Consider the following 13,162-nt stretch of genomic DNA (forward strand, 5'->3'; position numbering starts at 1 on the left):
AAAACTGATTTTACCAGATTAAGCTTATGTTGCACAAATCAAATACAAAAATTTCAACAAAGTCAAGGGCAAGTCCAACTCAGCTGAAAACAAGGTCCTTTGAAGCTCTGCTCCCACTGAGGTTAATGACAACACAATAATGTGCTGTGGCAGCACCACTAGCCACTTAATTCTACTGTGCAAGACACATAGCACTTGGAAATTTATTTATAGTATATGACCTGTAAAGGAAGAAATCACTGCTACACTTCAGACTAATTCTGGACTCTCTTTTTGTCCTGAAATAAGGTCCTTTACTTTAATTTATAAGAACATTTAGATTTCAAGACCCAGCACTCTGAACTAATTAAAAATCTTGCTTACTTTAGACATAGAGACAATGCAGTCTAGATTCTACTGTAATCTTACAGTACTCTGTCATGTCATTACATTAAACAGTAGTTATTTTAAAATAAGTTCTTTTTATACAGCTTGTATCAGAATTTAGTACTTCTAGAAAGATAGAAAATGTGAGAAAAATGCTTACAATAAATAAGTACTATTTATCAGAAATTGGGTAAGAAAAGGTTTTACACACTGATCCCATATGAATTTACAGTGAAACTAGACAAACTTTCAATTTTCTTTAGAAGCATCACCTTTGACATCTGAAGAATGTTGTAGTTTATTTAAAATGAGACATCGTTATTTGAAGTGCATAATTTTTTACAAAATATACAATCAATTATCTGGTTTATAAACATATCTATCAAATATCACCATCAATGTCTGTTTCAAAGAAAATGTTATCAGCATGTCTAAAAAGAACAGACGTTTAAGATAATTTTGTAGAGACTGACATCGGGCTTCTCAGGACACTTTGGTACTTTTATTTATTTTTACATTTGTAAAGGAACATGCATATATAGCCCTCTGATAGATACTTTTTTATGACTTCAAAGTTAATTGAATAATTATGCTTATATAAAAAATCCAGAGCCACACTATATCCATATACTCATTTTTAAGACATAACTGTTAAATAGTTACTCTCGAGATTTCTTGCTTTTCCATAGTCTTTGCCTTTATTTCTAAACAGAGATGGCCGTGGATACAAATGAATGGTAAGTTAAATAGCTAATTTTGATTTTCCAAAAATCCAGAAGAGGGTGATTATAAACTCTTTTTTTTTTTTTAATATAAAAATAAATTTGAAACTTTGTCATGTTTTGCAAGTTTGAATCTGATTATGGTTTCAAATTCTTAGAGATGAAGGGTTACATGTGGACACTGATTGGAAAGTTTCAGCTACCTGATTTTCAAGGTTGCTGAAACTTTCACTTATTAGAAATTGTTTTATGAGACAGAACTCTAATACTGAATTTAAATCATTACACTGCTAATTTTCGCTCATCTTTATAACAATTCCCTCTATTTACAAAACTTTTGACAATTAGACTTAAAAAAAATCTGGGTATGACTTCATTTTGCTTTATATGTAGTTTGCAATTTCTGTTGATATAAAAAGTTGTCAACAGTTTATTTTTAAAAACAAAAAGAAAAATAAAAGCTAAGTGTATTCTTGACCTCTCTTGCTGAAAAGAACAGCCTGTTTTTCTGCTTTAAGTTCTCATTCATTGTAGTGTTATGTTCCAAGTGTTCCATTCATTTTAATTACAGGAATAACGTACTACAGAACACTGGGGTTGACCAGACAAAGGTTTCTTTTCAATGGTCTATTTTTATGCTCTATTTATAATACTGTCATGGGTATTTTAGGAAAACTACTATGAAGCAAATAGATCTGCATTAACTGAATTTTCAAATCTGTTTTAGCTCTCTGGTCTGCCGGACCAGTTTAAGAAAACAAATGATAGGCTTTGCAGTAACAGCTCATTAGACAGAAGGATGGGCTTGACCTTAAGGCCTGACGTGGGAGATTTGAGTTATCAGTTTTGCAGTAGGTTTTGCATGACCCTTGGCTAATCTCTTATCTCAGTGTGCTTCAATTCTCTATCTACAGAATAACGGATAATACTCCCTTTACCTTCCTATATCTTCAACTCTTCACTGGGGTATTGCTTGCTATACATGAAGCTGGTAGGACCAGAAGCATGGTGCTGACTTTGATACTATTACAGTAGTACATACTACATTACTATTATGATAAATCCATAAAGATGAAATGTTAGGTGTTAAAACATATATATTTATCATTAATATATGAAATTATTAACTAAAAATGGACTTTTGCAGTTCTTTAAGTCTGACATCGCACTAAATATTGCCTTGCATACACAGCCTGAGTTGGACATGGTCAACAGCACGTCCAAATTCTCTCAGTCTTAACAGTACAGACCATGAAGAACCCCCCTTGGACAGAGCCTTCTTAACATCATGGGAAATCCATTTCAGGTATCAGATGTTTGATTTGGTCTTTAACTTCCACCGATCATTATGAGATTCAAAGAATTTGTATGAAATGTTTCAACCAGGTAAGTTTCATGTACATCTTCCCATCACCACCATTTCTCCCTCCCCCCACTTCTAGGATGTGAGTCATGGGCATTTGTTCCAGGTCTTGCAGAATGTGACATACAGGACTGTTGAAAATGTTCATTTCAGATGGACTGCCTCAAAACAGGACTGTTGTGACTGTATCAGGTCAGCTGTTGTTGAGTTCCACTTACTTCTCTATCAATTTAGTTGTTGCAGCTTCCACCTTCAAAACACTGGAAAGCCCATTATGAAATTGCTGGGAAAAAAAGAAAGTGAAAGAAATAGCTATTAATGAGAGATTTAGTAATCCAATATCTTATTCAAAATACAATATATTATTTATGAAATGCATGGCTGAAATCTGAGGAAATTCCTCTTAACTGGGAAACTTAAGCCAAAAGCTTTTATTTTTTTCCATCTTCTTGTCCCAATTTTTCTGTATGTAAATGATGAAAAATCAAGTTCAATCGCTTCATCACTTCAAATGTTGTGAAAAAGAGAGGCTGCTACGTTTCCAACTACCTGTTGAAATTCAGGATTAAGGGTCCACCCTGTTTGCATCTGCAAATAGCTTTATCCATATGTACAACTCCATTGAGATCAGTAAGATTACTTGAGTGAGTCAAGTTACCCAGGCATGTAAATATTTGCTGAATTAGCACTAAAACTGGAAGGGAATGTAAACGTAGATGGTAAATCCTGCTTAAGATAAAGGAGCTGAGCACCCACAATGCTGACTGGAGTTAACCAAGTTAGTTCAGGTGCCTGTCAGCCCCTACTCCTCAGTCAAGCTTTAGGGATTTCTAAACAACTTTATAAAACAGAATTCTATTTTAACTAAATGCCTACAAAATATATTACGTATTAATAACTACACTGTTTTGCTTCATCATTGACTTTCGTTACAAGAAATCAGCTCCCTACATAGAAGGAGACAACTATGAAAATAGCTTTTAGATTGATATTCTCTTGGGAAAACAATTCCAGTGTAAGTGCATATGTATCATACAACTAATGCAGTCTCAAACAAAGTGCATTATATAACATTTCAGAGGACATTAGAAAAAATGTAGGTGTTCTCCAGGCAGACAATCCCCAGACTACTGACAGTTGAACTGCAAGAAGGGAGGTTAAATTACTTTTTAGAAACTGAAACAAGCCATTCAGAAGTCATTCAAGAAATCCCTGAACCTAAATTCCACTGTCCCTGTCTTTCAGCTCATTTAGTTTCTGCATGCCAAGTGAATTGATCTGATTATCCGTCTTTTTAGATTTATATTTAAACTGATGAGGGAATCTCATTTAATCTGCCTCTTGTTGAAATGAGCACAATGAGACAGGGCATTCAGTAGTAAAGCATCCTCTTCACACATCCCTCTCTACTTGTAGTTCTGCCACTCAGTCTGCAGCAAGACTGAGATTAAACCTAAGATATGATAAACTTTCTTGAGTCTCTGAAATTTGTCAGTTTAACATCCCATATGCACTTTCCATGCGTTTATAGGACAGCAATATACGGTAGAATGGTACCTTTCTGAATGGTTGTTTCGGGAGGGCTACAGGCTCTTTAAGCAAGGCAGTTTCTGCATTGACAAAGATTCTTGGTGTAGCATTGTTAAAAGTTTGACTTCGGTCTCCTTTTCACTGTTAACTGCTTAGTAAATCGAAACATCTTGTGCTCCACAGAGCACAGGTTGTGCCATCATTTATTTATGATGCTCTCGAGCCTGGGGCTACATTATTTTGATATATAAGGAGTTTACAAGATGCAAAACTATTGACTGCATGTTTTATTCATCCTTAAATTGCAAGAGCGCCTCAGTTTCCTTTTGATCCCTAGCCTATTTGCATATGTTACCTGTGTGCTTCTACAGGCACTTACTATTTGAATGTATATGCCCTCATCAGCTATAAAGCATTAATGTTTTGCACTTGTATAGCCTTTCATCCGAGGATCTCAAAGTCTTTCACTGACGAGAATTACAGTCCCCTTTGAAGTGGGTAAGTGCTACTACCTTCATGTTACTGACAGCAGTCAGTGGCTAGAAAGCCCAGCCGCCTCCTGCTCCAGTCAGGGCTCTGCGCCTCCCTGGGTGCCGTTATGCCTCAGTTTACCTCACAGGCTCCAGTGCTCTCTCTGTGCCTCCCTCAGGCTCGCTCTGTGCCTCCCTGAGGGCTGTTTTGCCTCAGTTTACCTCACAGACCCGTGCTTGGTGCTGGGCTCAGGGCTTGCGAGGCCACGTCCCTGGCGGGGCTGGGCTCCCGCCAGCAGGTTTGGGCTAAGCGCACGTACCCCGCGCCTCGCCAAAGTCCTATTTTCGGCACAAATCCCTCGAGCCCGGAGACCAGACGAAACCAAGCCTGTGGTTTGGTTAGTAAAAACGCGCCCTGAAGCGTCTGGAAACGTAGGTGCAATTAGCAAACGCGCTTACTCTGCTGAGCGCCGGCCACAACCCACACGGTTTCTCCATAGAAGTGCTGCGGGGGGGCCGGTGCCTGCACCCCGCCGGCGCCTGGCTGTGCTAGCGACCACACACGCCTTACCTTGCCCGAGCTCGGCCGGGGGGCTCAGGGGAAGGGCACCCGGGAGTGGAGCGGCATGCACCGCCGGTGGGAGCAGCCGTGCCGGTGGAGCTTCCTGCGCAGGGCCAGGTTGGCTGCGGGAGAAGGAGGCAGAGAGTCAGGGGGTCCCCGGTTGCAAAAGGGGCGCCCCGTCCTGTCCCGTCCCGTCCCACCGGCTGGGACCCGCTCCCTCACAGCCCCCTTATCGCCTCGGCTGTTTTCGGGGTGTCGGGCTCCTGGAGCGGGTTAGCAGCACCTGCCTCCCCGGCCGGCAGAAAGACGTGGGGGGACCGAGGGGAAGAGGAGCGAGAGGACGCGCCGAGGGGCTGCTTACCTGGCCTCTGGCCGGTGGCGGGCAGGAGGCTGGCCAGCAGGAGGACGACGAGGCACAGCAGCCTCTGGAGCCTCATCCCCGCAGCCCCGTGTGCCGGGGGGTGCCGGTGGGGCGCCGGGCAGCGGAGGGCAGGGAGAGCAGCGCCTTGCGTCCGGCCGTCTCACATAGCGCAGGGCAGCCCGCTCCCCAGCCGGCTTAATGGCCACACGGGACGGCCGGTGCCTCCCTCTGCCTTGCCTCCCTCCTCTTCTTTTTTTCCCTTTTTTTTTTTTTTCCTGTCACTCCCCCTTATTTTCCATAAGCAAACAATGCGGGGATGAAAAGCCCGTGTAAACACCAGCTCCCGTCAATGCGTTCGGGGCAAGGAGCCTCCCGAACAATGCCTCCGCTCCCCTTTAAATTCAACCCGGGCATGGAAAAAAAAAAAATATGCAAAACGAGACCCGCTCTGCCCTCCCCCATTTGCAACTGTTTAAACTTCGCTTTGCCCATGCCGGCCCCACATGCAGAAAGCCCCGGCGGGGGCAGGAAGCGGCCCCCGGGGCCCCCCGACCCTTACGGGTGTCCCCGGCCTGGGCAGGGCCGGGCTGAGCCCCGCCGCCCTCAAGTAGCTGCGAAGCGGCGCCCATTCGAGGTGGAACTGCTCGCAGTTAAGGCTAATGGGAGCCTTTTGTGCTAGCAAGCGTTTCTAAAGGCTCAGAATACTCTGGAATTAATTTGTGAGCTGGGGGGGGGTCGGTGGTTTTTTTGTTCTCCACAGAGTGGGGTAAAAGGGGGGGGGGGGGGCGGGGGGCTGCCGTGTGACAGGCACAACAAAGCGACGTTGGGGGAAGCTTAGGTAGGACCTAAGGTGTACATAAACCCACCTGCACCTTGCGGTATGTTTTTATGAGATGACAGGAATAGCTAGCTTCAGCTTTCACAACCTACGCTGACAAGAGGTGCTGTGAGAAGATGGCGGTGCAGGTACGCAGCCTGAGGAGAAGATGGACGTGAGGAGATGGACAAACCTCACAGAATGTTTTACAGAAGCGATGGGTTTGAAATCTGGTGACTTACTGGCATCAGTGACAAATTGACCTGTTCCTTTTTTTTTTTATTATTTTTTTTTCTTTTTTTCAACCTTCAGGTTTCTTGGGAGGGTACACCACCCAGGGATGTGGCAAATGAGAATTTGTGCCTTTGGGAAAAAGGGTTGAAATAGACAGGATTGAGTACATTTCTGCACATATGAACTACTATTAGTAGAAAAGTATCATCTAAAGTGGTCTAAAGTTCTAAAGAATGAAGTATCTCCTTTTTAATTCAAGTACCCCAGTATTTTTTTCCTCATTGTAGGGTTTCCCATTTTCTTAAAAGCCTGTTTAACTCATTAGCAAATTCTAGTCCCTCCTCTTACAGAGTTTTACATCATTGCTGGGTTACTCGATTTGTCTAGGTAAAGCATGTGTGTATGGACTAAAAGACAACTTGCAGCTTTAATACATAGAGCACATAGTTATTAGATTTTATTTTGAAATTTTGTAATCATTTAAAATTGTCTTTAAAAAGATTGCTGAGGAAGGTGTATCTGACAGAAGAGTAACAAGGGAAACCCTCTGCTTATTGATCCCATTGGTCTGTCATAAACAGCACATGCTTCCCAGTGTTCATCCATACAAGTTGGTATGTTGTCTCTGTCCAATCTCTGGCTTTTATACCAAACTTCTAATTAATATTTATGCCTTGATTTCTCTACTGAAGTCGGGGTCCCATGGTGCCAGTGACAGAATTGTCCTAAAGAATGTTAGTGTCTCAAATATACAGGTGGTGGAGAGGGAACTGAGTGGAGAAGCAGTGTGTTTGGGTCACACAGGGAGTTTGTGACAGTCAGAGTTGCATCCTCAATATCCTAACCCTCACTCCACTGGGCTGCCTTTAGGGACACATCACCACAAAGTAGGACATGCTGACCACCTCTTTCATATGGCCCTGTAAATGATGATGACTTTCAATCACCATTGAGCTATATTAGATTCAGACTCATAACCTTAAAGTGAAAGGTAGTAAAGACTTCAAAGTGATAGGGACTCTCTAAATAGTTAAAAGGGTAAAAAGAATGCATAGACCATTGCCAGTCCCTCAGGCTGTCTAGGCCTCTTCTACACCTGTATTTGTTGAAGTTTACAGACATTCTGAGGAGACAGCATTTACAAGGATTTGAATAAGATACGATACTTAAGTGCAATATTTACTTTTTTTTTTTTTAACCTTAGCGTAGTATGAGGTATTCATTCTGCAGCTACTCTGCAAAAGCTTACAGAGATTTATTTGAATAATAAAGTCCAAGTCACTATAGCATGTGCATCACAGGTTCCTTGTAATTTTGATGTAAGCTAGAAGTGATTTTTGGATGCTTACCTGCTGAAGCAATTTCTAAAATGTATTATATTCTCACTCTAGAATTAATTGTTCTTTTGATTTCCTTCAGGTACTTACGTTCATATTGCATACCACTACTTGAAATTAGGCAAAGGACAACCAGACAAAATGTAGCAATGTATTATTTCAGCCTTTTCTGCCATGTGTTTTTGTTGTTGTTGTTGTTGTTTTCTGTATCTGTGTTGTTGTTGATGGGTTTTGTTTGTTTTGTTTTGTTTAATTGTCTTAAGAGGAAAGGCAATGTAAAGTGCACAGGAAAGCTGGAGGTGCTTTATGAACTGGAAGCGGTAGTTCTTTGAGCCAAAAGCTGCCCTTCTCTTCCGTAATCTGGAAGTAACATATCAAAGGGATGATGATTTAATCATTTATTACCTATATTGCTCCTATTTTCCCAGCAGGCACTGCATTCCCTCCCTGCGCTTTGGTAGGATCAAAATAGTCAAATTATCAGATTACTTTCAGAAAGTGAAAAACACAGTCAGTACTTACCAGAAATTATTTCAAAAGTTACAACAAGGAAAATTTAGGACTGCCTTTCCTGGACATCAAATGTTAACCAGAAGCAAGACATAGGGCATTGTCTTTTAGTTAAGACTGCGTGACACATTTCAGTAACTCATATTCAGTACTTTATCAATTCACAGGGTATGTACATTGTTCTACATGACATTTTCCATACAGTTACAGCCTATTTATTAATTTTTGGGGAAAAAAAAATTGATATCATTGTGCCATTTCTAAGAATAAGATTGGAAGAAATAAGGGAAAAGTGAGTATCAAATTATTTTCTCAAATATAATTTTTTTGCGTTAATTTAAGTGAGAGAGCAAATGATGTTATGTTTTGAAGTCAAATTTTGTGGCGGAAATGGAAAGCAATGGAGTGTAGATACTTTTTTACAGAAAGATGCCTTCTTCTGAGGACAGATGGTATATACGACGAGTTATATTGAGAGATGAAATAGTGGGCAGGAGCTGGAAAATCGCTAGGCAAAGCTGGGTGATAACAGAAGAAAATGATAATTGGGCACTCCCTCGTAAGGACTAATAAGGGATTGATAAGCATTCCCAATTGGACTGGTAGTTAGACTCCTTTTCTGAATCCTACCTTTCCTTTTAAGGCTGGCACATAACCACATACTCTAGCAAAGGATAATGCGTCTTGCTAATCTTTGAGAACAGCTTTTGAGTATTATCAGGATAAAATGTTAGATAAAGCTTATCAAGTACAGGAATTAATCGTTATATATGGTAACGCTGCTTTCAGTCTCTCTCTCTCAGTTTCTCTGCTTGGAATAATATATCTTTCTATCCTAAAGATGCTATAAGAATACAACGATCATTGTAAATCTCTATTGTGCTTGCTGTGCTACGCAAAGACATGCAGAGTGCTCAGAAGATTGATGATAAAAATGAAAATTCTTATTTATTTTGACTTAGAGCTTTCAGATAAGATTTAATGTCAGAGTTTCTAATCAAATTTTCTACCTTTGTATTCCCCAGATTCATCTATCCTGCTGATCCTGAGGAATTGTTCCACTAACCAGACAAGATCAGGATAGAACACTGACTTTAAAACTACATGGTAATCCAAATTATCAAGTCCAGTGACAGATGTCATTAGGGTAAATTCTAGATGGTTTATGAGCTATGCATCAAAAAGAAAAAAAAAAAAAAAAGGAGTTGCTGCTTGAGGGGAAAAAAGTTGGCAAAGAAATGCTCAAAGGGATAAATTTTGAAATGTTGTTTAAGTAGTTGTAATGCTGTTTTTTTTTTTTTGTTTTTTTTTTTCACCACAAATGTTATTGGGTTTATTATCTCATGGTTTTATTGGGTCTATGTGCCAGCCACTGATATACAGGATAGTTGGTATGTTTTTTTTTTTTTTCAGACCAGGGTGTAGAATCAGAAGCCACATATAGTGTTTGCCTCCTTCCTTGCCTGTAATTGTGAAGACTACTTTTTCTAGACAAAATTCATCAGCTTGAGAATTATGATTTCACGAGAATATGATGCACTTTCTGTCATGATTTTAACCTGTGCTTGGAAACTAAATCCTACTCAGAAATTAAAACCCATTCATTCTCTTTTGCATTTTATGCTTTTTCTTGGGGGGAAAAAACAACAACAACAAAAAACAGTTTCCCTGACTTTTTGTGTTCAGCTGCATTTCCTGCTTGGGGGATGCCAGTGCTCCGGAAGGAGATGGTGTGTGAGCTGTTCATCAAGCAGAAGGAATGCTTACCAGTTGGGGCCGTAACCCGACACTGGAGACAGATGTGCTCAAGCAAAGGAAACGGGGGATGGCTCAGATTAGGTTAAACCAACTTCTCTTTTTTGAGAGAGAGAGGTTTTCCACATAAATTGCAGAGATGCATAATTTAGAAAGTACCTTTTTAGTTTTAAACTGTGAAGAAAGTTTGCTGTGTCTGTGATCTTCTGGGTTTTCCTGCAGTACAAGACATACTTGGAATTAATAAAATAGTAATAAAAAAGAACATTCTCTGGTAGACTCCAGTCTTTCTTACTTCTATTGTGTATATCTAGGCAATCAATTTAATTTAATCCAGTGAAAGTAATACTAGCCATGCACCTGAATACTCATGAAGGCCCTCCCAGACAAATGATGTTTTTATCAATTACGTATGGAGCTGCATTGGTGGATTTTTTTTTTTTCTTTAAGAAAACATGTATGTACATGAGCTTCAAGTTACGTTTATTTTTCAGCTGCATTCCAGGCTTAACAAACAAATTTGATTCTAAGATTCATCTCAGAAATATATATATATATATTTAACAGGAAAATGAACAGGCGAACTCTCAAGAAACAGTGCTTTTGATCCAACCTAGAGTGACCACATGTTCTGTTTCAGCCCTGAGCAGCAACTGATCGGTCAGATTCTTTTCTGGCACTAGTCATAATTTCAGAACTTTTTTTTAACTTAAGGAGACATTTATGTTGCCTTGAATTAATGGTATTCAAGAAAAAATGCAATTCTTGTACAGCACAAAGTTCTGTAATTAATATTTATTTGCCATTTTACATTCAAATATGTAACTGCCTTACTTATTTGGACCCTTCGTGCCCTAGGATTCAGCAGGGGAAGTCTTTAAAAAGCTATTTTTGATGTTATAATGAAAACTCTCATAAGTGATCATGTAAATAAGAAGAACAAGGTTACCTTTCTGCTACAGCTTCTAACATATGCATTTAGGAAGGAGAGATGCTTACTACAGTATTCAATACATGTTAGTGTTTATATTTGCTATGAAAATTTCAGAAAAGAAATGTAGATATATTCTTTTTCTGAACTCTTAAAAACTCTTTAAGTTTTAGAGGTTCACATGCGATTGGAAATCATGATTTTTATCAAAATGTATCCATTTACTTGTACAAATTTCAGTAAGTTTTTCAGAGAGAAAGCTTTAATTTCCTGGAGATAGTTTTCTACATAATTGATCTTCTGTTTTGAATCTGGGCAGCCAGTAGCCGGATGCTTTAATGTGAATTTCTATGGTGATTAGATGAGTAATTACTTGAGGGAGAATTTCAAATGACTCTCCAGGTCTTTGCACGTTTATACTTCTGACTTTGGATACTAAATTTCCTTTGCAGTTTCAGTAGAATTTTTCTGTGTTGCCTGCAATTTATCATTAGGGATATGGTGTCACATAAAGCAGCACTGCAGGAAGAAAAAGCTCATCTTCCCATAAGGGGGTCTGCTGTGGTGTTTTACTATTCTGTATAGTTGTCTTCGTTAATCTCCTATTAACCCTCTGCAACCCCAGTCACTGCCGTGGGGAAATGTGCACTTTATGCATGAGTTTTCCCACGAGGGTTTGGACCTTTCTAGTGTAATCCTTTGAACTTTGCCTCCTGGAAAAAAGATTGCTGCTCTGTCTTGCCCTTCATCACCAGCTAGACTGTGGTCTTTTTATAATTTTCCTGTCTGATTTGTTTCTTTATCTGCTGTGCTCAGGAAGGTTAGCCTTTCTCTTGCTCACACAACTGGTAAGAAGTGCAAAGGCAGAGAAGGTATACATGATTTTTTACTTTTCCAACCTTCGTGCAAGCTGAGAAGCAGGAATTCCAAGCTTATATCCAAATAAAAAACATCAACAAATGGAAAAGAACAAAGGCAAAAAAATCAAAAGCTTTGTTTAGGAAAATATTTAATTCCTACGTTGTTTGTCCCTTTACTGCTCTGTAGGAAATGATAATATTTTCCAGTTGCATATTATATAGCTTTGTTTATTTCAATGTTTTGCCATACTTGGTTTTAATTAGGATACTAGCACTTATGTGGTAACTAGCCTCAGGTATTTTATTAGCTGTTATAGGTATTGTATACTTCTAATAACAGATTTTCCAAGGGACAAGTTTTATGCTATAGACTTGTGAGACTTGTCTCTGCCAGCATATTTTTTTTTACTTACATACACTGTATAATTCACTTAGTGTACAGTGGTAACACAGTATGCCCAACTGAAAAGATTACTCTGAAGAAGCTGTCACTACTTACTGTTGCACTAGCCAGATGACCTCTCTGATCAGTGCTTGCCAAGGATCTTGCACACTAATAACCCTAACATTTCTCCCCCTGCACTGATAGGAAAGTGGGAAATTTTAAGGAAAAAAGCCTACTACGAGACAGAGCATTGTAACCTGTCACCCCCTTGTAATCCCACAAAGTGATTACTGGCTGTACAGCACCTATAGCTGTACCAAATAAGATCCAGTCAGTTTTTTAATGGATGAGTGTTATCTCTACCACTGGAAAGACCAAAGACTGAATTTGCAGGGATGATGTAGTAGAAATTTTTGTAATGCCTGCCATTAGGTTCAGGGTACAATGTAAGAATATCCCGTAAAAGTTGAAGCAGCAATGTTTCAACAATGTCCGGCAATGTTTTTGGAGGTTATTTTGCTAGTTTTGAAAAGTGATGATGATTTGCACAGTTTTTACTTATGCAATATTTGTATGCATTAAATAATAATAATCTTTTATGTGAGTAAAAGGTGCAAACCAAAGCTTAAAGTAAATTGAGTTGATCTCAGTGTTCACTACAAGGATTCTTGCATTAAGGACTCAAAGGAGATCTTGAGATTCCAGGCTCATCAAAATTCTGTAATCAACACTATATTCACTGAGAAATAGATGAATCCAGGAAACAAAACAGCAGGGAAAAAAAACACAAACACAACACAAACAAACCCAAACCTCAGACAAAACATGTACTTCGTGGAAGAGAGGTTACGTCAGGTTATATGCATAACTTAGGCTACTGTCAGGAAGTGCAGTTCATGAGGTGCATTGCATCATAGCTCTAGAAACTCTCAGTTGAATTTGGCAGTGTTTTTATTTGC

The 13,162-nt window shown here is 39.5% G+C and overlaps 1 protein-coding gene and 1 long non-coding RNA gene across 3 annotated transcripts; one reads left to right on the plus strand and one right to left on the minus strand.

Annotated features, from left to right (window-relative positions):
* Positions 1–649: 649 nt before the first annotated feature.
* Positions 650–5,511, minus strand: APELA (apelin receptor early endogenous ligand). The gene is made up of 3 exons (XM_040555610.1): positions 5,375–5,511; positions 5,023–5,135; positions 650–2,711 (listed from the first exon to the last, which is right to left on the minus strand). Exons 1-2 carry the CDS (start codon positions 5,448–5,450, stop codon positions 5,047–5,049), a joined length of 165 nt encoding a protein of 54 aa, XP_040411544.1. The 5' UTR covers positions 5,451–5,511; the 3' UTR covers positions 650–2,711; positions 5,023–5,046.
* Positions 5,512–5,939: 428 nt separating this feature from the next.
* Positions 5,940–10,296, plus strand: LOC121069428. 2 transcript variants are annotated; one of them, XR_005819423.1, is made up of 4 exons: positions 5,940–6,023; positions 6,926–7,039; positions 9,298–9,379; positions 9,959–10,296. It is a non-coding gene; the product is annotated as an uncharacterized LOC121069428 (long non-coding RNA). The 2 variants fall into 2 exon arrangements; XR_005819422.1 differs by having other exon boundaries at positions 6,008–6,093.
* The last annotated feature ends 2,866 nt before the right edge of the window (positions 10,297–13,162 follow it).

The sequence above is a fragment of the Cygnus olor genome, chromosome 4 (genome assembly GCF_009769625.2).
Source record: "Cygnus olor isolate bCygOlo1 chromosome 4, bCygOlo1.pri.v2, whole genome shotgun sequence".
Taxonomy (NCBI): Eukaryota; Metazoa; Chordata; class Aves; order Anseriformes; family Anatidae; genus Cygnus; species Cygnus olor.